A 23,269-nucleotide genomic window follows, 5' to 3' on the forward strand; every position below is an offset into this window, starting at 1 on the left:
CCAGTGTCCAGCACCCTCTGGGTGAAGAACTTTTTCCTAATGTCCAACCTAAACCTCCCCTGGCACATCTTCTGCCATTCCCTCGGGTTCTGTCACTGGTCACTAAAGAGGAGAGTTCATTACGATTCCTTTAACCTCATTGATAAACATGGTTATTGAAACCCGCTTTCAGTTGCAAGAAGCAGAGGACGGGGGGCAGCGCCCAGCGGAGCCGCCGCGACCCCGGGTCCCGCACCGAGGGGACGGGCGGCGGCGCACCCGCGCATCCGCATCAGCCCAGCCCCTTCTCGGCGTTCTGGCGGAAAGGAGAAGAGGAAAACCACCCAGAGCCACCCCGACCGCCGGAGGAGCCGCCCTCCGCTCGGGCTCGCCCACGACCGGCGGGGAAGCCGGCGCCGCCCGCCCCGCAGCGAGCGCGCCCGGAGGCGGCCCGGAGCCCGCCGGAGGAGGAGCGGGAGGAGCAGGGCGATGCTGGCGGGGCTGGGGCGGGCGGTGCGGAGCGGCTGGCCGCCGGGCAAGCGGCAGCCCCCGCTGCTGCTGGGCAGGCGGGAGGGCTGCCCGCCGCCCGCAGCCCCTCAGGTAAGCGGGGGAGCGGGCGAGCTTCACCGCGGGACGGCGTCGGGAAGCGGCCGAACTTCCCCCGCCTTCCCCGGGGCCGCCCTGAGCCGCGGGGGGGACAAAACTTGGGGGAAGCTCAGCCCGGAGCGGCGCTACCCCGGCCCGACGGGAGCGGGGGCGGCGCGGGGGCGGCGCGGTGACTCACGCCGTCGATGCGGGGGCGGAGCCGCAGGAACGTCCAGCGCGGCCGGGGTCTCTCCGCGCCGCCGTGCTGGCAGCTCCGTGGGTTGTCTTGCGGGCGTTTGTGTCGCTTTTTCGCCCCCGAGCTGCTTGGAGAGTAAATAGGTGACTCACGGGTTGCGCTTGTGAAGTGCGAGAAAGAAAATGGGAGCGCAAAAATAAAAAAGTTTTCCGTGCGTGCTGTCGGGGAACTGCCTTGTATGTATAAAAATGAAGTCCACCTGCTTCTGAGCTTCTCTTGGCTTTAAGAAGTCTCAGAGATCTCAGGTTGCCCAGAGAAGCTGTGGATGCCCCGTCCCTGGCGATGTTCCAGGCCAGGCTGGACGGGGCTTTGAGCAACCTGGTCTAGTGGAAGGTGTCCTGCCCATGGCAGGGGGTTGGAACTAGATGATCTTTAAGGTCCTTTACAACCCAAACCATTCTATGATTCTATCCTATAAGTAGGAAGAACGAAGGAAAACAAGACAAAATTACTTTAATAATAAAGAACTGCTGGGACATAGGACAATGCAGTTGTAGAGTCCTGAGGCTGCTGGGAAAGGAGACAGTTTACTCCTTTATTATTGTTTTTAGTATTAGAGATGCCGTACGTGCTTTCAAACGTTGCTGAGATAGAACACAACAAAACCTTTTCCCTGCATCTGGGGCCCATCCATAGCAAGGAGTCACTGGGGTGTGTGGTGACACCCACAGACGGAGGCACAGGGCGCTCTGGGGCTCCTTGGGCAGCAGCTGGGCTCTCGGAACCTGCGGTGGCAGCTGGAGTTGAGGAGTTGTGCAGAATGAACTCTGTGCTTTTTGCTAAGAATTTTTGCACAAACGACTCAAACCCCCTTTTACAAGATTCCATGGTGTTAATTTGCCCCGCCCCTGTTAATGTGAGTGGCCCTTCTTTGCTTTGTCGTGTGTGTATATGAGGACATTTAAGAAAGGATTTCAACATAAATATTGACTTAGCCTTCTTAAACTTCTAAGATTCAAACCTGGTGTGCTAAAAACATCTTGTACCTCTCTGAGAGCGTTTACACTGTCATTCAGCACACACTGATATTACATATTTAGTTTGTCACCTCAAACTTCTCCAGGGTACTGCTTTGCAGACAAACTTTGTGCTTTTCTAAGGTTCTAAAAATGAGACTGAAAGCTGATAAAGCTTTAAGAAGAGAGACCAAAAAGGAGAGGAGGAGGAAAAGCTCTTGCTTTGGCAGTGCTGCCATAATAAGAAAAAGCAGACAAATGATCAGCCCCGTTACTTAGTGGGATGAAACACGACAGTGACATGACTCTGGAATTAAATTCTTGCACCAAAGAGATTAAGGGGAGGTATGTTGTAATGTTGAGGAAGATTCTAATTGGGAAAAGTGTTTAATGCAAGATTTTATTTATTTCTTAAGTGGAACTTTTTGGAATTAGTATAAAATGTTTTTTAAATATGTGATCCATAGTTCTAGCATGACCAATAATGAAGCATGCTTACTGGTTTCCCCCTTCCTGTTTTCATCTTTGGGTACCTTTCTATTTTGTCACTATGTGTCTGCAGAACAGACCAGGCAGTTAAAGTATTTGTTCTCATAAACATTAAATGAATGCCCTGGAGCTGTAATTTCACTAGTGAAAATAAACAATGTCCCAGTTGTTACTGCAGTTGTTTAGCTCTTTAGATTTCGCTGTAATGCAGAACATCAGCTGATGTACATCTTGTCCAGTGCAAACACTGTTGTGGTTATTTGAATTATTTTTTCAGCAGTATTTTTTTGTTTTAGCTTTTTTGTTGGTTTTGTTATCGTTGTGTGTTGCTAGCTTTGCTACTTGCCTTTTGGGCGAACAAATGTTTTGCGTCCAGCTCTGGGAGGAAAGGTTGGCGTGCTTGTGCAGGGCTGAGGACAGCAGGGCTTGGTAGCGTGTTGCCTTTGCACCTGCTGTCGTCTGGTGCCATCGTGGGTCACGTTCTTGTGACGGGTGCAGGACCCTAAATCACCATCTCTGGCAGTTCTCCAGCTTGTTTTGTGCAGTGCTTGGAGATGGGAATCCTTTTGCCCAAATACCTTTTGGGGCACTGACTGTAGGTTCCATGCGGAACGCTGGAGGTGATACTTGGTGGCCACACAGGGTTGTAGAACATGTCCTCAGTCGTCACGTACTGCGAGATATGCAGGTGTTGAGCAGATGTGTAAGTATGAGGTGTATTTGTGTGCTGTGGTTTGGACTAATGAATAGACTGCTCTGGGGACAAACCATTTTGCAGTGACTAATTAGCTGTAATTTCTCTGTAAAAGCAGGGATTGCTGTCCTAAAAAGCTCTATTCTTAATTGTTAGCTTCTCAGCTCCGCTTTTAGAGAAAATCCACAGCTCTTCTGACTGCTGCGGTTAGCTGCTTTGCCTTTGGAACAAGGCTTATACAAATTCCTCTTAATTTTGTAAAGTCGAGGTTTCTGTTATGTGAGGTTGTTGTTGGTTTTTTGTTTTGTTTTTTAAGTGGCTAGTACTTACACAGACGCTTAGTTTTTCAACCCAAGCGAAGCATGTTATATTGTGTTCTTTGGACGGGCTTTCTTATTACACATAATTTTGTTCGTGAAAGGGTGCAGTTCATTTTGTTAGAGCCTGGATTTGTAACGCTGCAGTTATTTCGCATGTGGTGAAACCTAAAGGGTTGGCAGCTCTTTCGCTTCCTCTTCGCTTGCGCATTTTAACTCCTGCAGCTCTTATTGAGAGAAATGCCCTGCTTGCGCTGTTCTGTGGGAGGAGAAGCTCCCCTCATCGTATCACAATGGACAACAGATACGTTAACACAGAATCGGAGCTTAAAGTTGCCCTTTTTTTGGTGGTATATTCATAAACCTTCTTTTTACATGATCCTAGCTAGTTTCTCTGTAGTGCTGACACTGATTTAAAACGACATTGCGTTTTAGGGCCATTCATATATGTGAGATTCCCAGTTTAGTCCATACTATGGAGACCTGTACCAGCACGCCTACATCACTGGGGATGGGCAGCAACTGTGGAAAATGAAGCCTGGGTTACGCAGTTTCTCTTACCTTAAAACCGGGTTTCTTTGCAGTTGCATAGCCCTGTTCTAGCTAAAACTGCTCGTATCCTGTATGAAGATGCTGGAGTGGTGACATTGTCTCCTGCAGAAGGCGAGACTTGCTTTGAAAAAGTCTGAGTGAGCGAACTGAAATGGGAAAACTTGAATTTTTTCAAAATGTGAGTTTATTTGACATTGCTAATTCGGAACGTGTTCCATTTTTTTGTGCGAACTTCTCTCAAACTCGTGCCTCTGGAATACATTTTTGAGGAGAAAGACTCTGTCTAAGATGCCAAATTGCAATTTGATCTTCAAAGCAGAGGCTTCTGTGAAAAACATTACAGATTTGTTTTCTTCCTTGATTAGGATGTCACATATACTTGTTGTTGAGGGGAATTTTCTTCATAGTTGCAAATTGCAGCCAGTAGGAGAGCCATTGGTTTTGTTTATCTGCAGAAAGCAGAGAGGCGTGTGATGTGGTGTTTTGTTTTGGTTTTGGTTGGGTTTTTTTGGTCAGCTCCCAGTGTAATCCATATCTGTAAAAAATGTTTCTTTTAACGTTTTCAGCTGATAAGTTGTTGACTACCCAGTTCTTCAGACTGGCTTGAACTTTTTTCCTGTCCTTCCTGTTAGTTTTTATAGTTGTTATTCTTAGTCTCAAATTACCGTAATGCTCGAGCGTTACACTTATCCAATTTGTCCTGCACTTTTACACAGTCTTAAAAGCTAGGATCTAAATGTGCCCAAATAGCTACAGGGTAATCTGAAATGTGTGTTTTCATTTATGTTTTGAATTTGCACCTTTTTCTTTTGCACATACTTGGCTGTTGGGATTTCTAAGGACACTGTCAAAGCACCAACCCCATGATATCCCAGGCAGGTACAGAAAAGTGAATTATCACTGACTGTCTTGTGCAGCTGAATATTTCACATAGATGTGGTTTAAGTCCCTGCTTTGTGTCTTCAGCGTACTTGGATCCTTTGGAAATTCAGATCTAATTGGAGCCAAGAACTGGGAGTAAGTTGTGGCCACTGGGCCTGTTTTTTTCGCCGTCTTTCCTTCCCTTTGAAGGCCTTGCACAACAAAAGTTAGCTTGTTAATCCTAGTTTTGTTTTATAAGCGGAAACCTTGTGTTTATACAGGTGTATGTCAACAAAAACATACAACCCACTAAACTGTTTATGGAAGGACTAATCAGTTTTACAAATACTAATTTATAAATGCTTTAAAAAGGCCATTTAGAAGATCTCCAGCACGGGCAGTAGGAAATGTGCCTGTCTCAGCAAGTTTGTTTATTTAATTTTGATACTGTGTCTATGCCAAAATAAGAGGATGGCATTGGGAACGGCTGCTGGCCCTTTGCTGTTGTCTCATCTGGCAGCTGGGACATGGCTATGTTTTCTTTAAGAAATACACTTTTGGGGAGAGATGTTATATATAGCACAGAAATTCACCATACTTTGTGCTTCTACGCATATTCTGCATCTTCTCTCTCCAGTGCCAATTCTATAGTATCTCAGTGGGTTGTGAGATACTCTTGCATGTTCATGTATAATCATGTGCAAAACACTCATTTCCTTAGAGGTTTAGGAAATTTGTAATAACCAACTTCACTCAATGTTTGAAAATGTCATCAACAGTGTGACCTCCCAAAATTGTTCATGTTTTGTTCCAACGGGACAGATGACAGAAAAGTGACAAATTGGGATGTGTAGATCAAATTGGTTCTCTTTGCATAGAATATTAGGGTGCTTTTTTGCCTGCTCTGAATAAGTGTCAGTAGATGCGTGTCTCTGGTGTTTGTGTGAATACAGGGATTCCTAAGAAAGAAAGAAAAATAAAAAGAAAGAAAAAAAAGAAAATGCAAGACTGGAAAGAGCACAGGCTTAAAGAAGCTGGAGCTTTTGTGTGCTAAGTGGAGGCTGTGTTGTACTGCAGAAATGCAAAGAAACTCTAAAACTGAAATCCCGTCTAAAATTGCTATCTATGTACTGTTATATTACATATAATACTTCAGCAAACTTCCTGAAGAGCTTTCTCATGTGATACGGTAGTAATAGGCTGTGCTTCCCAGAGGTTGCAAAGTAAATTACTCCAAATATATGTAAAAGGCTTATCATAGAGGAAAATAAAAATGTGTGTAACTTCCTGTCACTAACTGTAGTGACATTGTTTATTTATTTTATATATTTTTTAAAATTTAGAATGAGGATAGGAATACTGATACCATGAAGTGATAACTGTATGGCAGGGGTGTCAAAATCATTTTCACCGGGGGCCACATGTAACTGCTCCTACATTTATACAGTCCTAAAATGACATTCATTTTAGCAACCGCAAGGCTGATGTGGCCCCCGGTGAAAATGAGTTTGACATCCCTGCTGCATGGGGTGCTCCGTAATTAATAAAGTAGATGACAGAAAATGATTCTGTGAGTTCATTTGAAGTGGATGCCGTGGTCATACCAACAGTGCTGTCAGTGCGAGCAATTCTTTTGTTGCTCATGGGATGAGGAACATCTCAGTCTGGCACTGTTCCTTCTAGCACTCTGGGCAAGGCCCTTCCTTTCGGTTTTTGGGTGCCTGTGAAGAGACTAATACTAACCCTCTAGAGGATGTTTGAGAAAATTGCTTTGCAAATGTCTTGGGCGCTCTGAAGATTTGCCACAAATCACTGAAGTGCTGAGCACTTAATGCTGTCTGGTCAGCTTGCTAGTCAGCAGCAAAGGTGAATTTCTCATTGGCACGGAAAGGAGGTCCCTACAGCCAAGTGAGAAGGCAGTAAGCTCTTCTGAGCCTGGAGGTGTTTCACAATCACTTCTGGGCCTCATTATAATACGGTATTAATTAAGTGCCTGTTAAGGGCGTGTAACAGCAGTTCTTGCTCAGTTTCTGTTCTCCTGCCCTTTTCCAGAAAGATGAAAAGGAGAGAGAGGTTCTCTGCGTTGCTGCCTTGGCCTCTGTCTTGCTGTCAAGATATTGAGTAATAACTTGGTAATTAGGTTTGCATTGGGAAGAGGTGGCTTTTTATAAGGTCAGTGCTGCCACTCTTACGACTGCTCACTGTGGCACTTCTGGCATCCCAAGCTAATCAGAGGAGTCCAACGAACAACTAAATTAAGCTGTTTTTTCTGTGAACTTTCATAGGGAGGCTAGGAGGACAGTTTTCAGGTGTGCAAATTATTTGCTGTGCTTTTTCCATCCTCAGCTGACCCATGAGTCCTGGCTCATCTTGAAATTGCATCCAGTGTGGGTATCTTGCATGCTGTCCCCAATATACTTTGCGTTTGCCGGGTGGGCTGCTCTTTAGTTCCTGCGATACGTGGAGAGTGGCTTGGTCTGTAACAGCACTGCTGTGTACCCATTCGTAACTGATACAGCGTATGAGGAACCTGGCGTATGATCATGGTGAGGATAGATGGCTTTTGGGGAATGCTTGACCCAAAGCTGTGATCCTCAAGTGCTGGGAAAGTGCAGATCTAGATTCCGAAGGTCAGGTCCATCAGTAAGTAAAAGGAATCCCTTGTGTGAGAATGACTCTCCTCGCTGTAACACAACAGCAGAAGGAGGGAATAGAAATTCACAAGGAACATTGCTCGGATGCCTGCCTACTAAAGATGGTAACTTCTGTAGCCCCTAAATCAATTCTTCTTCAAGCAAGAGGGGCTGGCAGGGCTAAGTGGCCTAACACTGTGTACCAAAGTGTCAGCAGTCAGTGCGTGGGTCAACAAATAGCTTTGTGCTTGTGTGATGGTGACTGGTGAGCGCAGCCTCCCCTTGCTGGTGAGAAAACATTCAGTATTCCCTCAGGCTGAAATGGAAGAAAGGCGTTTACTGTAAAAATGGGAAATATATGCCTTTTGAAAGCCGCATTTATCATGATGAGCACAGGCAGTGCATCTTCAAAAGGACAGAAAAATTGTGTACATTATACATAGGCAAGAGATAATTTACTTTTTTTTTTTACTTCAGATAAACAATTTCGAAGCAATTATCTTCACATTTACCGTCTGGTCATTTTAGATCAAAAGTACTTCAGTCTTCACAGTCTAGTCTAGATGGAGAGAAATAAATTGTCTTCTTTTAAGAAACATTTTAGCTGAAAGTAGGCAGCAATTTCATCTTTCCAGTATCTCCCCATTGGTACTTGACAGTATAGTGAGAGACTCCAAAGTTGATTTAGAGATCACAAAAGCATCTTTAAATGTCTTGTATGTTTGCCAGAGTGGAGGAAAAATTACATTGCTCTTCTTTCTGGCAAATCAAACTTAATACATCATGAGATTGCTTTGGTCAGAGTGCCACGGTAGGGAAGAGATGAGTGCTCTCCATGTACAGTGCTGTCATCTCTTTTACCTGAAGTGCTTATGCTGTACTGTTCACAGAACAATGTTCCTATGGTTTTGTTTGAGCTTTCTTTTTTCTAGGGCCTGACCTGACCTCTGTACCTTCTTATGCAAACTATTCATTTTTTGATATTCTGTACTCGCTTTCTGAACCAGCCTCTGCCTGTGGCAGCACAGCTGTGAGCATATGCTACGGTGCTATCTGTGAAAGGCTGACTTTTAAAAGAAAACATATCCCTCGCCTTTACGTGTTTGTTTTAAATAGAAGTATAAAGGCGCCAGGCTGCTGAGATGCAGCAGCATCCTCTCTCCCAGGGACCGCTGTGGCCCCAGCTGCTCCTCGTCTGGCCCCTCTGGGCTGGAGTCTCTTGTGAAACACGGTCACGACAGGGTTCCCGACCCAAGGAGCCGACCTAGCACGAGCGCGGGGCTGCGGTTGTGGCACCTCTGAGAGCTGCGGTGCTGGGGACAGAGGGAGGGCTGGCGCGGTGGTGGGTCCATGGCCAGGCTGAGAGAGACAGAGGCTGGGTGCTCAAGTGATGGTTCAGCTGGGAGCGGGACGGATTTTGGTGTGTGGTTGAATGCGTTAGCAAATAATCGAGTTTTAAGTTAATCGCAAGGAATTAAGTTGGATTAAACTGTCCGAAAGTGTTTGAGAAGATGGCAAACCCACTGCATAACCACAAAGTAGTTCAGCTTCCTTTTCTGCAGATAGTGTATGTCTGCCATACCCTAAACAAAGGAAAAAGCTGAAAGAAGTGTTTGCAAACAGCAAAATGAAGACAATGACAAAAATATAAGCCCAGTGGAAGAAACACATCTGTAATAAAATAAATACTATGTGAGAAGTTGAAGTTAATGGTCTTGCTGTCCTGAATGCCGTGCCCTGAGCTAGCAATTCTGAATCAACTGAGTGTTGGAAGTCAAGGATCTTGATCAATGGCTCAGTTAAATACTTGATGCTGCTAACGTAAATAAAATAGTTGAAACTTAACGGCAGTCATCTTTCACAACTGTGTCATAAAAGCTGTGTATCTGATTTGTATATCTTACATGTTTTAAGTAAATGACAAGGCTGGAAGTTTATCTTAGCTTCTCAGTGGATCAGCTTCAATTTACCAGGCCTTCTCCACCCCTGCTCTGCCCCAGAAGCTTTTAAGAATTTTAAAATTCTAGCTAAAACTACCAAGAAGTTGTTAACAACTCTCCAGCTTCTTAAAAGACGACAACAGTTTTTTAAAGTTTACACTGAGCTTGTGAATTGACAGAACTAAGGGAGATGAATTCCCAGCTCTATAAATAATACTGTTTTTTCAGAGCACTGCTCATGCTAATATTTTTAACTAAAGGCAGGAAGTCTCATAAATTTGGGCAAGGAGGGAGTGGAGACACAGCAATTAGTGGTCTTGAGCGATCTGTTCTGCTGCTGCCGGAGGCAAGAGGGTGAGTGTGTCTCCTCTGCCTTCCTCTGTTTTAATTTGACTGCTGGATGGCCCTGAATTATGTCTGAACAGCAAAACTGAATCAAGTCCTTGGAGCTCTTTTGAGAGGAGCTCTTGTGCTTGGTAACCAGCTGGCATGATTCAACCCCGTGCTGTATGTGTGTTAGATGAGACTCTGCTTGTAGTGTAGACGGTCTGTTTTAATCTTACTGGTGATATCCTGGATTCCTAGAGGCGCCTTCCCAAAGGCTGCTTTTAAATGAATCCTGAACTATTCAGGCATCGTGTTACTTGTGTTTCTGGCACGTTTTGGCACTTTGCTTGTTGCTTTGGAAAAATTTATGAAGCCATAATATGTTCCCTGTAATATCCCAAAGCATAAGCCTTGCTAGAGGTGCAACACGAAGAGACCATCAGGTTTCGGGATGGGGAGGATCCTGGGGGTTTTACCCTCAGCTGACCTGGGAGATGACTTGCTGCAGAATGAGCTTCAACTCATTTAAACCAAAAAAAATCTAATAATCTTGAGACACGATTCCTCCCAGAATTTATTCCCAGACACTGGCACCACAGAAGTATCTTTTTATCTTGCAGTCAGTTCTGACTGGTACAGTTTCTCAGCAAGCTGCAATGGCTTTCAGTCAAAAGCAGTTTCTTGTAAGTCAGGTAACACTTACTTTTTGCAGAGCTGGAGCTACTCCCAATTTAATGTGCAGGCACTGAAATTTCTGCACTGAGTTTTCTACCGCTTTTTTCTCATTTTAATCTGTTGGTTGTGAAAGCATTCTCCAGTATTCTTTATTGTAGTAATTTTGAATAACATTATTTATCTGAAGTCATGAAGTTTGGCATGCTATAGGGTATGAAACGATAGTTCATGTTTAGGTCTGTGTATTTGTGGGGAGCTCGGCTCAAATCCCACTGTCTTTCTTCCTCATAGCAAAGCAACAGACAGTCTGAGCACATGGCTCATCCCATTTTTCTCCATTTCGGTAAGGAGGGTGGTGAGTTGCTAGTCCTGGGTATCTGCATTGCATATTGCAGATGGTCTTGGACGCAGATTGGGCTCTGTGGGTAGGATGATGCTTTTCACCGCGGCTCGTTCTGAGTGGGCTGCTACATCCAGAAAACACTGTCCATATGGAGGGAGTAGCTGGGAGCCTGGAAGCAGCGTGTAGCTGCTCAGTGTGTTGGTGCACCTGAACCAGAAAGCCCTTCGCTATTGTGTGGTGTGTATCTGGCGTGCACCTTGTCACCGGGTCAGGAAGAGAGCAGTGACGCCAGAGCTTCTTTCGGGTTCTTGCTTCAGGATGCAGCTTTTTGTCCGAGTGACAAAACAAAACAAAATCCTTAACCCAAGTAGGTTATAGGGTACAGAAGACTTTTTCCCTCTGTATTTCTAGCAATGAATGTCCTCTGTGTCCACTTCAGTCATTTGACAGCAAGCAGTCCTTGAATATTTAGTGTATGTATTGTTTTTAATGTCTAATTTCTTGCAAACATTAGGCACTTGTTTTCTAAACAAAATATTGTGGTTCCATGTTCTTGCCTTCCACTGGGGTTTGAGCCTTTGAGACGTATTTGAATAGTGGTTTTTTTTTTTTTTCAAGCTCTTTCATAGTCAAAGGATAATACATTATATTTTAAAAAACGGAGATCCCTGTCCTATAGACAAGCAATTATCTGAAAAAGAATAGCACAAGGATTGGGAGCATGTGCGTGGATGTGAGTAGCCGATGGATATGTTTTGCTGTCTGGGATTGGACTTTTTTTTTTAAACTTGGTCAGCAGTATTGACCTAAGTTAAAGATTGACTCAACTGAATGTGAAGGGTGTTGTTTCAGAAGGGAAAGGGTTTCAGCGTCAAATTGATTTTCCAAACAAAGGAAGTCTGATCACTGCCTTGGTAATGTTTCAAGTATTTTCTGGCAAAGTAGTTTTTGGTCTCATTCAAAAACTAAAAATACTTTCAACTTTAGTGTTCAGCCTCTCCTGTATAATGTCAGTTAATATGTACTAGCATGATTTAACACAAAGTAGCCTGAGCAGACATTGTTTTGTTAGAGGAATTTACAAACTCTGTTCGAATTAAGGAAGATGTACTAGTCAGAGCGTGACTTCTGCTGTTAGAGCTCCATCCGCAGTAGGAATTCTGCCTGTTGAAACTTGCAACGAACAGCGATGTTTCCAGCCAAAGTCCTAGAGTTGGTGAAAGCCAAGGAACTGGTATTAATCCTAGTTTAAAATCTTTGAAGGAAAAAGAATCAGTGGAATTATTTGCCTGTTTTGCATATATGAGATGTTTCTATACTGGGAGGCTTTGTTAGTATAACTATACTACAAATATTTTTTTTGTGGACACTTTGGTAAACAGGAGACATAGTATTTATAACCAGAGTTTTTGAGTTTAACTTACAGCAGTCACTAGTCATCTGTTTTTTGTTTAGTTTGAAAGTTCCAAGCTTAAAGTACTTAGAATGACATGCTATCATAATATTAATATGCTTTTGCGTATAATTTAGGGTATGGTGTTTAAAATAATAAGAAATATTAAATAATATGAGGAGTGGTGCTCTGATAAACATACAGGGAAGTCTCAATATCTAGGTGTGTAATTGCCACTAGATTTTGCTATTGATTGATCATTTTCTATATGGCGGCTGATAGCTTTGCTAATTAATGGGGAAGAAAAGTTGAATGGATTTTTTTTTTTAATTGATGTTTCCTGAGGATAGCTAAATCAATAAGCTCTTTTTAATGTTGACAGTGCCTTAGCAGAGCTAATGTGAAAACATTTAAAAAATATATAACTCCATCTTTGAGATCTTAATTATAGCGAGGCAAGAGCTAAATCCAGTGTCGAGCCAGCTGGACACTAATCACATCTATCTGGTGATGCTGTGGATCAAGGTGAGCAGCTTGTCAAGAAAAACATGTCAAACCGTCTTTTTCTTTGCTAAAGCAGAGGTTAAGCAAGCTGATGGGTACCCAGTGGAAGCCAGAGGTGCTGTCTCTCAAAGAAGTGAGATGCTGCCAGCCAGTTAATTGGTGGTATCTTGTCTCCAAGTGAGGCAGTGACCCTGTTTCTGTTCAGCGTAGGGCTCTGTGGGAGTCAGGAGCTGGGGGCTGATGACTCTCCACACACCGGGACACCGGTGCTGTGCCAGCATCAGCTGCAGCATTAGCCACAGCGTGTTATTTCACACCCGCACCCTGGGATGCTGAGCTCTCCTTTGTAGCAAGGACAGAGGCCAACCTTGAAGCTGTTTTTTCTTGGCCACTGCCAAATGCAGCATAATAGTCAGGGGTTTTGCTACTGATGTTGAAGTAAATTTAATTCATGCTAATAAAATGCCTGCAGAGTGAGTCCTGCATTCTTAGTGGAACACAAAGGTGAAATAGCTGGTGTAATATTGAGATCAGCTGCTTGCTTTGGATCCAAAGGTATATTTGGGAGTGCAGTCCTGGCATTACCCTTCTAATGGTGCCGGTGATAGCTGAGATGGAGTTACAGAAATAAATGATCTTCTAAATTCTCATTTAAAAAAAAATATTCTGCTGAAAACAGTCTAACTAGGGGGTTTTGCTGCAAGTCAGAGATACAAATGGAAGCTGTTTTGTCCTATCCTTGCAGTGGCACCTAAGAGACAAAAATAAATTGCGATGTTGCTTGGACCCACAGATGTGTCCAGAACTGCACTTCAGATTGGCCCTTTGGGTTTGATGTCTTTGTAGCATTTTAATCAATATGAACGTACTTGATTTTCTTAGCAAATAGGTGTACAGATTGGGACCCTGTAATTGCAGGTCTTGGTATTTTTAGGTAGTGCCTGTTCTTTGCTGTGAGCAGCTCTGGTGATCCCCTTTCAGTTTTGAATGCCGACAAGAGGAGAAGAGCTTTAGAGGATTCAGTTGACTCTTTTTCCTAGGGAGATCTGAACGCACGAGATACCGTAAGTATAATTTTAACAGGCTCAAGACATGAGGAAAGAGGAAAAGAAGAGGGAGAAGTGGTAGTTGTGTAACTCCAGCCACTCCCTCCCTCAAACTGCCCAGGGCAGGAGGCGCTGAGGTGCTCCGGTCGTTGCCATGTGGAGCTGTGGACACTCTGTCTGCAACACACCAGGACTCATCCTGCATCCTCAGAAGGGTGCAGTGATTGGAGCTGCTCTGCACTTGCTGCGGACCTTTCCCTGTAGCTGCTGGGGCCTGGAATTGGCCGAGGACTTTTTCCATCTCTGCCCTTCCCCGCGCAGGTCTATACCCAGCTGGAGAACAGTTGGTCCGTAGCTGTGAAATGCCACCCCTCTGTCTCCTCCAAAGAATTTTAGAGACTAAGAATTGTTCTCTCCCCCTGCTAACACTTGAGAAAAGAGCAAGTGTTTCCTAATTCGTGAAGCTGAAGCTCGTAAAGCAACAAGTGTAGAGCAAACATTCAGATGTTTCCTTGTCTGAACAGATAAGAGGAGTGACTGAAGTTCATCTCAGATTAAATGCTGTCGTAATTTACTAGTAGGATCCATTCACGTCCTGGAGGAGGAGTACGCTCACATTGCTAAATATGATACGCAATCAGCGTCAGGCCCTGGAGGAAGATGAAAGCGTGGTGCTGAAGTAGAGTTAAGGAGAATCAAGCTGAGGAGTATGTTGTCATGATCCTAGTTGAATATTTACCAGAAGCAGACTGCTCTTGGAGTCTTGTTTTTCTTTAACTATTGGTATAATGAGGTAATAAACCATGCAGAGGTCGTAGTTCTCTGGGGAAATGGCTGTAAAGGGTCCTGGTTATTGAGCAAGGACATGTCTGGTTCCTTGAAAAAATAAACTAGAATATATTGAGTATTTGTTGAGAGTGACTGGAAAACAAAGTTTCTGCTTGAGCTGTAGAGTTGGCGTAGCACAGTGTCAGGAATATTCTGCCTCTCAGTTCACTTCTGCGAGTATCAGGATGGGGGTGGCTGTTAAAATGAACAGGAATTTAGTGGTTTGATGGGGTCGGATTTTGCTCTTTATCAACTGCAAGTTCAGTAGCCAATCTTATCTCTCTTTAACCTGCTGTTTGTAAAGGAAGGAGGCTTCAAGCCTGCGGTCCCAATGGCAATTTGTGTTAGCATTCTGTCAGTGGGCGCGGCAATTATGCAAGGCCTCTCTCCTTATAATAAATCACTTTAGCAGGCATGGTCACGAGTTTGCTGGCTTGATGTGGTGTTGTCCTTCTTCGCAGCCCCCTTCATGCTCACCTTGGTTTCTCGCACTGGACTGAAATCCTTAATGCTCCCGCAAAGGTCCAGAATCCGTGTTCCATGGGAGGGCAAGAGCAGCAGCAGCATGGCAAGGCCTGCAGTGTCCTAGCACAGCTGCTAACAGCACCCTGCAGCTGCTCCTGCTGATTATTGCTGTTGTAATAAAGTAAATTTGAAGTCACTTGATACTCGGTTTTACTAGGCACCATCTCAGTGCTGGGCAAACGAAAATAAGCAAACGTGTAATACCTTTGTTGTGCTCCCCCCCATCTCCCTGGGAGGAAACCCACTGAATTTTGGCACTCCTGAAAAAAGGTTTTAATGACGAGGAAACCATGTGAATATGCTGGGGTAGTAGGAAAGACCAATGTAATTTTGTGGTGCATGTGTGGGAGGAATCATTTGAGGGGACAAGAGAATGAGAGCACTGGTATGACAGTACCTGAAATATTATATTAGGCTTCAGTGTTCCTATTACCATAAAGACATTGATCATTGACGGGAACTCAAAAGTAGTGTAAATGGGTAGAAGCTGTAGAGACTCATTTATGAGGAAAAAATTAAGAATTAAATATGTATAACTTGCTGACGCAGTAACTAAAAGGGTTCATAAATCTAACAAGCATGAGAGGTGCAAGCACAGAGGAAAGAACTGTGTGTGTAGTCGGGGATAAGGCTGAAATGGAAACTTTGAGTATCACAGAATGTTAGGGATTGGAAGGGACCTCGAAAGATCATCCAGTCCAATCCCCCTGCCAGGGAGGATTGTGACTTCCTGAGAGTGAAATGGTCTGAGCTATTACTCTGCTTTGAGAGGGGACAGGAGTTCATTACTTGGTGTTCACAGAGCTACGCTAGACAGAAATCTAATAAATACATAGTAAGAAAAATCCTGCCATGCTGTCTTGAGTCTTACAGACAAATGCGGATTTAGAAACCTGACAAACTCCTCACTCTCTTCTCATCCGTACTTGTTGCTTTGCCTTGTCGCAGCTATTTTCTATGTTTAGCAAAATAGCTGAAGGCTATGAAATAGGATCTCCTAAAAAACCAAGTTGCTGAGTGTACGTGGGATCTTTGCAGTGATAGTTGTGAGACAAAGCAGCGTTGTGGTGTGACAAGGACATCAAGCTATTGTACTTTGTGAAACCCACATTAAATGCACTTGTATTTTGCTCTTTCAAAGAGAAGACATGTTCTGTGGAAGGGAATGAAAGCATTCTTGCCCTGTTCTCATTCTCCCAGGGCATCCCTAAGGGATGTGCCCACCCACAGTTGTGGGGGGGATATTGAGCCAGCTGGAATCTTGTCTGGGCTGTGATGGACATTTGTAGGGTCTGAGATTGGGTCTTGGTTTCAGTCTGGTTCTTCATTCTGACACCTGATCTGCTGTGCCCCCAAAATATATGTAGCAGATGGGGCGGCACCCTCAAACAAACAAGGTCCTTTGTTCAAAAAATAATTAAATCAATGAAAAACATGCAGTTATGAAAAAAGTAGGATTTAGACATTATAGATTTAAAATTAAGAAGTTTTAGGTGGATAGTTTACAGTGTACTGCTTATCTTGGTAAGGTTTTTTTCTGCTGAGTCCTAGAACAGGAAAGCTCATGGTGCTCTTTCGTATGTGATGCAGAGATGATACTTTGATACACAGGTTTTGTTCTTTGCTCCACTATACGCTTTGTGTATTACCTTTAGCAAATCACTTAAACTGTGTTGTTTTTTCAATCTGGATAAAGAAGGAATTGTATTTCCCTGCCTGCAGCAGTTGTCTGAGGATCAGAGACAGAGATGCTCAATTGTAGGGTGAAGAAGAGACTTATAATCAAATTAGCTCTAAGTGCTCTGAAAGATAAGAACCTGTTTCCTGCCTCCAACCTTTCCCTCTTTTCCAAAGCAATTAAAATAAAAAATCTTTGGGCAGGCTCCCTGATTTGTTGTTGAGCAGTGAATACTGACAGCTGTTATATTCTGGGATGAGGTGCTCTTTGCTGTCTGTGCCTGAACACCCAGCAGTTGAAAATAAAACACTGGGAAGAATTAAGATGCCGAGTGTTTGTTCTGTTTCGTACTTAGGAAGCCGCTGTGATTAGGATGCCAAGTGCATAGGGCCAGGTTGTTGGAGTGGAGGCATCCTTCAGGGAATGTGAGGTGAAGAGCTGCGAAGGGCTGTCTCGGGGCACCCCCTTCTCCTTGATTGGCAGGTGTCAGTCAGCTCCTGACTGTCACAGCCTGAAAGTGCAGGATGTATTGGAGCAGCTGCTTCTTGGACATTGGCTGTAGTGAGACAGGAGCGTGACATTCTTTCCGTGATAGGGACTAAATGGTAATGTGAACTAAAGCTAATGATGTGGCAGCACCTCACAGGGACCGAGGAATTCTGCAGCCCTGTAAGACTTCTTGCTGTTGTTTCCAGTTTAATTTTCAGAAAGCTCTTGTTCCTTCCTAAATTGAAGCTGGCTTGTTATTATTTAAATGCAGCTGTCCCTTGAAGGGTTGAACTCATGAAGCAGGTTGTTAATTTAATCAGATAGTCAACAATTACTTTATAAAATCCCAATGAATTAACACAGCGCAAAGTAAATACAGGTTTTCAGCACTTTGACTCATATATGTTATTGGCTACTGGGGCCTGGCTAAATCTTCATGCTGCGAGCTGATGGACGTTGTTGGTAGTTGTTCCAGTTCAGTCATCAGTGAAATGTTCACAGATTTACAGTCAGCTTAGAAATGAAGCTGTCAAAACAACCCACCTGATAATGATAAAGAAATAGCTATGAGAGAAGTGGCAGGCACTTCCAGGATGAAGCGTTTCACTTCAGAAGTTCCAGCGCTATTTGCTTTTGGTATCATTTCCAAGAAATGCAGAAACAGAAATTCTTATTTGTGGTATTTTTAAGGTTGTTGAAATGTCCAAACTTGTCATCTGGCTATTGTTTTGAGTGGGTTTTGACTATTTTTCCTTGCAAAGGAAGAAAGAGGAAATTGATGAATGACTTCCTGCGTGGGATATAAAAAAAAATACACTGTGCTGGATTAATTTATACAGTTTAACTGCCTGACCGCATTGTCTGCAGGCAAGTCCTCGAAGCTTATTGTTTTAAAGTTTCCAAAAGAGACTTTCTCATTAATAGTAGTGTGGGTTAAGTACCATGGCACTGGTGCAGGATGTAAGATTAAGGAGTTATGGATAGAAAAGCAGCGAGTCTCTGGTGCCATAGCTTGGTGTTATGATGCTGATCACGTCTGCCCTGCTGAGCTGCCCTTTGATAGAATTCAACGGTACAGAAAATGCAAACATTATTGCTGAAAACAGCTCTACAGTACTTCAACTTTGTACCTTTAGGCCTGCAACACACTGTGAGAGTTTGAGCCATTTTATAGCTACAGCAATCCCCTTCCCTCCTCTGTCTACTTGTTTTTTGCTGAATGTGTTGTTAAACATACAGGTGGTTTGGATGCGCTCTTTGGAATAGGAGGAAGTGGGATTTCCCTTATTGAAATTAGCATGGGAGAGGTAGTTGGTTATCACGCTTTCTCTGAAATATCTGCTTTGTGCTGGGCTGAGCCATGGCCTGTTCCTCCCTGGGGTGTTTGCATCTCTCTTCCATTCACCCTCCAATTTTTCCATGCGTCATGCAAGAACATCATAACTTTGAGACCTCAACCATCTCTCAAGGTCTGATTTGAAATTTGTTGGCAGGTTCAGAAGCTCTTAGGATAAGGAGAACAGGCAACTCGCTGACAAAAGCATTGCTTCCTTATGACCTCTTTACATGGAGGTAAAATTGTGTTGATTTTAGAAGAAAACTTCCTTAGCCAGAGGTGTTTTTGTTTGTTTTTAATCTCATAGGCAGGGAGGAGAACAGTCTGTTTTGCTCAGTGTGGCAGCATGTTGGTGAAACAGAACAGATGGCAAATGGAAATATTTGTAATTCTATGTTTAGATTATTTTATTCCTTTTGTAAACTTATTTGTTACTATTTTGACCACTTTGGTCAGGTGGATTTGGGTGAGTGCTGGGATATGTGATGGATCTCTCCCCATATGCAGCTGTTCAGAATGCTGATAAGAGTATAAGAGACTTCCTTTAATGAAAAAAAAAAAATCCCTTTAGACTACTAAAGGCCTTTGTGAGATCCATGAAAGTGATTTCAGTGCCTGTGTTTGTATTCCTGGTTGGTATGAATAAACACTGTACTAGTTTTTGCGAACGGGGTGCCACGTGTTACAGAAAGTTTAACGAAAATACAGTGTAACGTACGGTTTGTCAACATCAAAGAAAAAGCTATATGGTTTGGTACATCGTAGAGATAACACAAAAGATAAGGAAGTGAGGATCATCTGCAGGTGTGACAGGCACTCAAAGGCCACCTTGGAAACCTGGGAGGCTGAGCCGAGGGGACTGCTGCTTGCCATCACTACCAAAGTAGGGGTTCAGCTGGTTAGAAACAAATCCCTGGGCTCCTAAGCTCTTAGCTTGCGTACAAGTCTTCTTTTGATACTGCTCGATTTTATTCTCATCAACAAACTCCCATGCAAAGCTACTGGAAATGATGTTGCCTCTGATGTCATTTTCCGGTAGCTCAGGGCTGGAGGTGCTCAGCTCTGCTCTAGGCAGAATAGGAGTGTGAGTCTGCACAGAGTGACCTATCATTTACGTTTGCCAGTTCACGTGAAACTCTGGCTAATAAGTATTCCTTCATTTGTTGCTGTAATCTTCTAGAGGTAACACTTAGCATTTGACATCCCCTTTCCTCAGGAAAAAAATGGGTTCCCTAAGTCCCTTAGAGAGAGAGTAAATGGTTTTCTTAGGATTTCTGACTCCATTTCACCTACATGTGAATGCTATGATCTTACTTGTAGGACATTAATTATGAAACAAGAGTGAGTGATTTTTTTTTTTTTTTTTTTTTAAATTATGATGCTAGAAACTTTTTACTGATTGTCTCAAAATATGCTGTATGCAGGGACAGGAGTTGGACTCGATGATCCTTGTGGGTCCCTTCTGAGTCAGGGCATTCTGTGATTCAAAATTGTCTGCAGCTGACAGCTGAGGATTTCAAAACAGAAAGGAAAGGAATTCAGCTACTCACCATTTGACAGAACTGGGCTTTGGCTGGTATGCGGTTTTGTAAAGGCAATCCCATACAGCGTAACAGAGGTACAAGGTGGCAGGCTGGCTTGGTCATAAGGAGAACGAAACAGGGAGTTTATTCTCATTGCAGGGAATCCTGAAGCACTGGTTATGCTTGCACCGTATGAAACCTTTTGCTGTTGTCTCTATTGCATTTCATCTTTAATTTATATTCCTGAAGCCAATTCTCCTTGTAAAATTCACTTGAAAGCTTGTCTTTCTCCTTTTTGGTACAAGGAGTCTCTCTGGTACTGTGAAAGGTACAGTAATCCGTTTTGAATCTTAGTTTGACAAACCAGAGGTAGGAACAAGTAAGACCTAACTGAGCTACCAACATACTGATTAGTGATACCTACTAAAATGTACTTGCCTTTAATTCATGAATAAGATGTCAATAAAGTGAGAGCACACAAAATTAACCGTGAGTGCAGTGATGCCACATGTTTGGGGTGGCTGTGTAAGATCTCTTACTGCTATTTGAGTATCCTAAGCATCTAGCAAAATACAATTACTGGTAAAATATACAGATTACCTAAACAATATGGTTTACCAGTTGCTTGGGTGATTAATGGAGAGGTCAGTGGTGGGTAACTCTGGGTGCTTGCTGAGATCTATTTCTTTTCATCCCTTATAACATGTAAAGGCTGGTAGAAGTTAGGGGAAGTGTCGTTGTTTCTATCTTAAGATACCCCTATTTCAAGATATGGGGAACTGAGGCACAGTTACAGGTCCAAGGTTTTCCAGCAAGCTGGAAGGTGTTGGAAACTTTATCTTCTGTATCTTGCTTTCACTCAGTGCATGTCATTTGAATATGTTTAAAAAAAAAAAATAGGACATAAAAAATAAAATCCTCCATCTGGAGTCAAAGAATGGGAATGACAGGCTATGTTCTATAAAGCAGCCGTGCTGAAAGGGGCATGGAGGTTGGTGATGGCTGGATTTCAATCCCGTCGTGAGGTTGTAGTCAAAAGATCTTTGGGCAGATGAATATAGGGAGGGAACCGTGAGGGAGGAGTATTATTCTCCCAAATAACGTTAGTGAGTCTGGAATTCTGAAAGCTGGAAAGTTTGAGTTTCCTTTAACGAAGTTACAAGAATTGTTTCCAGAGTAGAAAAATATTCTATGACATATAAAACTGAAGACTTTAAGTCTCAGTAGCTTCTTGTGGTCTACGGGTACCTACAAAGGAGAGACATTTTTGAGGCTCAACAGCTGTTGATATGAGCAGGTTAAACTCTACAGAGATGAACTTGCTCAACTCATTAAATAGAAACATAGGTCGTCTCTGATTTACAGAAAATCGGCGACGTTCATCTATTAACATCTTTCAAATCAAGGCAAGGACATTTTCAGAAAAAATGTGTTTCATCTTAGGCTGAGCTTTGTGCAGAAATTGCCATGCTCTATCATGCAGGACATCAGACAGGATTGATCTCTCTGGTCTGTTCCCTCCTTAGTATCTCTGGGTGTGTTTTCTGATCTGTACTGTTGCTGTTTTGGTTCCCTAGACATTTTTAAAAACTAAACTGGATAGGAAAAAAAAAAACCCAAACAACAAACCAAACAAAAAGCCACTAAGGCTCTTAGTCTTCTCTTTTCGGTATGATGCAGTTACCAATAAAAAAGTCCAGTAAACAGTGAAGTATGGAAATGCTCTTATGTCAAAGTATGTGCAGGGGTAAACAGAGCAAGAATTCAGGGAGTTTGTCTTGTTTGATGGCCAGCACTAAGAAAACTTCTCCCTGGAATCTAGGCTTGTGTTTAGATGGTAGAGGTGTATTTTCTGGTGAAAAGAGCAGGTGGTTTATTTGTGCAGAAGCTGGACCCTACAAGGTGACAACCCAGCAACTGCTGCAGGGACCTGGGGAACCAGCGCTAGTTCTGCTGGTGGGGCGCTGCTCGGCTCCTTTCTGACCTGCAGTGTTACTCACATTTCTCTGTTCTGCCTCCCCCGAACAAGTATGTTTTTGTGGAAATAAGAATCCCTGCCTCTCTCTGTGCTCTGTTTTGATTGCTTGTGAGATCCCTGAGCTGAAATAGCATCGAGGCAGTTTAAATAAGGTTACACTCTTGGCTGCATGTGTATTGAAAATATATAAACAGTGCTAATATATTCTGACACTTCTTATGCAATTCTGTTTCTAATAAAAATACGGGAAGATAAAAGCTAACAACCGCCATAGTTATTTGCTATCCTTGTGTGTTGTTTAGCTGATCAAATCAGATATTTGATTATATTCAGTTTTTATTACTGCAAAAACATGGATTGATTTTGTTTGGTTGTTTACATGGACTTTAATTTACTTATATATAGGATATCATATTTAGGAACTAGCTGAAGAAATTTATTTCTGTATCTGTTGGCTGTTGAGTTTTCAGCCTTAACTTAAGAAGTTCTATTAATGGCATTTTAAATGTAGGGAGAAAAAAAAGAATTCAGATAGGGGCGTTTGGTCACTCTAAGCCACACTGAGGGGTACCAGTGGATCTGGATACCATTCCTCCTCTGCTCCCTGGTTTTTCCTCAAAGTTCACCAGCAACTTGTTTGTGATAGGCATTTATGACCAGACCTTTCATTGTTTTGCATCTTGCAGTTCCCCTCAGCTAGCCATTAGCATATTGAGTACATTATCTGCTTTATCCTTTTGAAAAAGTAAATCTCGAACATCATTATTTGTGGTTTGAAGAATATTGTTACCAAAAACATGAAGATGGCTGATTACTTCTCACAAAATCCCAGGAATGTTGTTTTGCCTGGTTTTTCGTATGCTTTCTCACATACAAACCAGTTACGCTTTTATGCAAAGTTGAATATATAGAATGCTATCAGTGAGGGTAATCATTAATGGGGATGTAAACCTGGGCAATGGTAATCATCTGTAGCACAAAATCAGATTGGTTTTTTGTTTTCTGAAGAAAGTTCTTAAAATATCTCGGAGTAGAAGGGTTTTTAGAAGAGGACATCACTACAACTTCAAGAAAGATATTACACTGATAGGTCTCACCGATATAAAAACATGACGCACAAGTGTATGCTTTCAACTGAATCTCTTCATGGCACTTAACATTCATCGCTTACAATGTTTATTGTATTACAAATCCATGTAAGTGTCCATATGGGAATCTCCAGTTCCGATTACTACAGCTAGCTCTGTGTTAGATAGAAATCCATGAGACATGTCTCCTTAAATCTCATCCTCGTGTGGAAGTAGATGTGTGTTAACCTCTAGTGGTATAGCTTATGGTTGGGTTCGTGGTCTGCTGAAAGCC

The 23,269-nt window shown here is 42.9% G+C and overlaps 1 protein-coding gene across 1 annotated transcript in view; it reads left to right on the forward strand.

The window, feature by feature from the left end:
- Positions 1-388: 388 nt before the first annotated feature.
- Positions 389-23,269, forward strand: part of MCUB (mitochondrial calcium uniporter dominant negative subunit beta) — a 42,564-nt gene continuing 19,683 nt past the window's right edge. Inside the window, exon 1 of the mRNA XM_065634347.1 lies at positions 389-579. Coding sequence (XP_065490419.1) covers positions 469-579 — 111 coding nt within the window. The 5' untranslated portion in view covers positions 389-468. The remainder of the gene's footprint in view (positions 580-23,269) is intronic.

This window comes from Caloenas nicobarica, chromosome 4, assembly GCF_036013445.1.
Source record: "Caloenas nicobarica isolate bCalNic1 chromosome 4, bCalNic1.hap1, whole genome shotgun sequence".
In the NCBI taxonomy this organism is placed as follows: domain Eukaryota; kingdom Metazoa; phylum Chordata; class Aves; order Columbiformes; family Columbidae; genus Caloenas; species Caloenas nicobarica.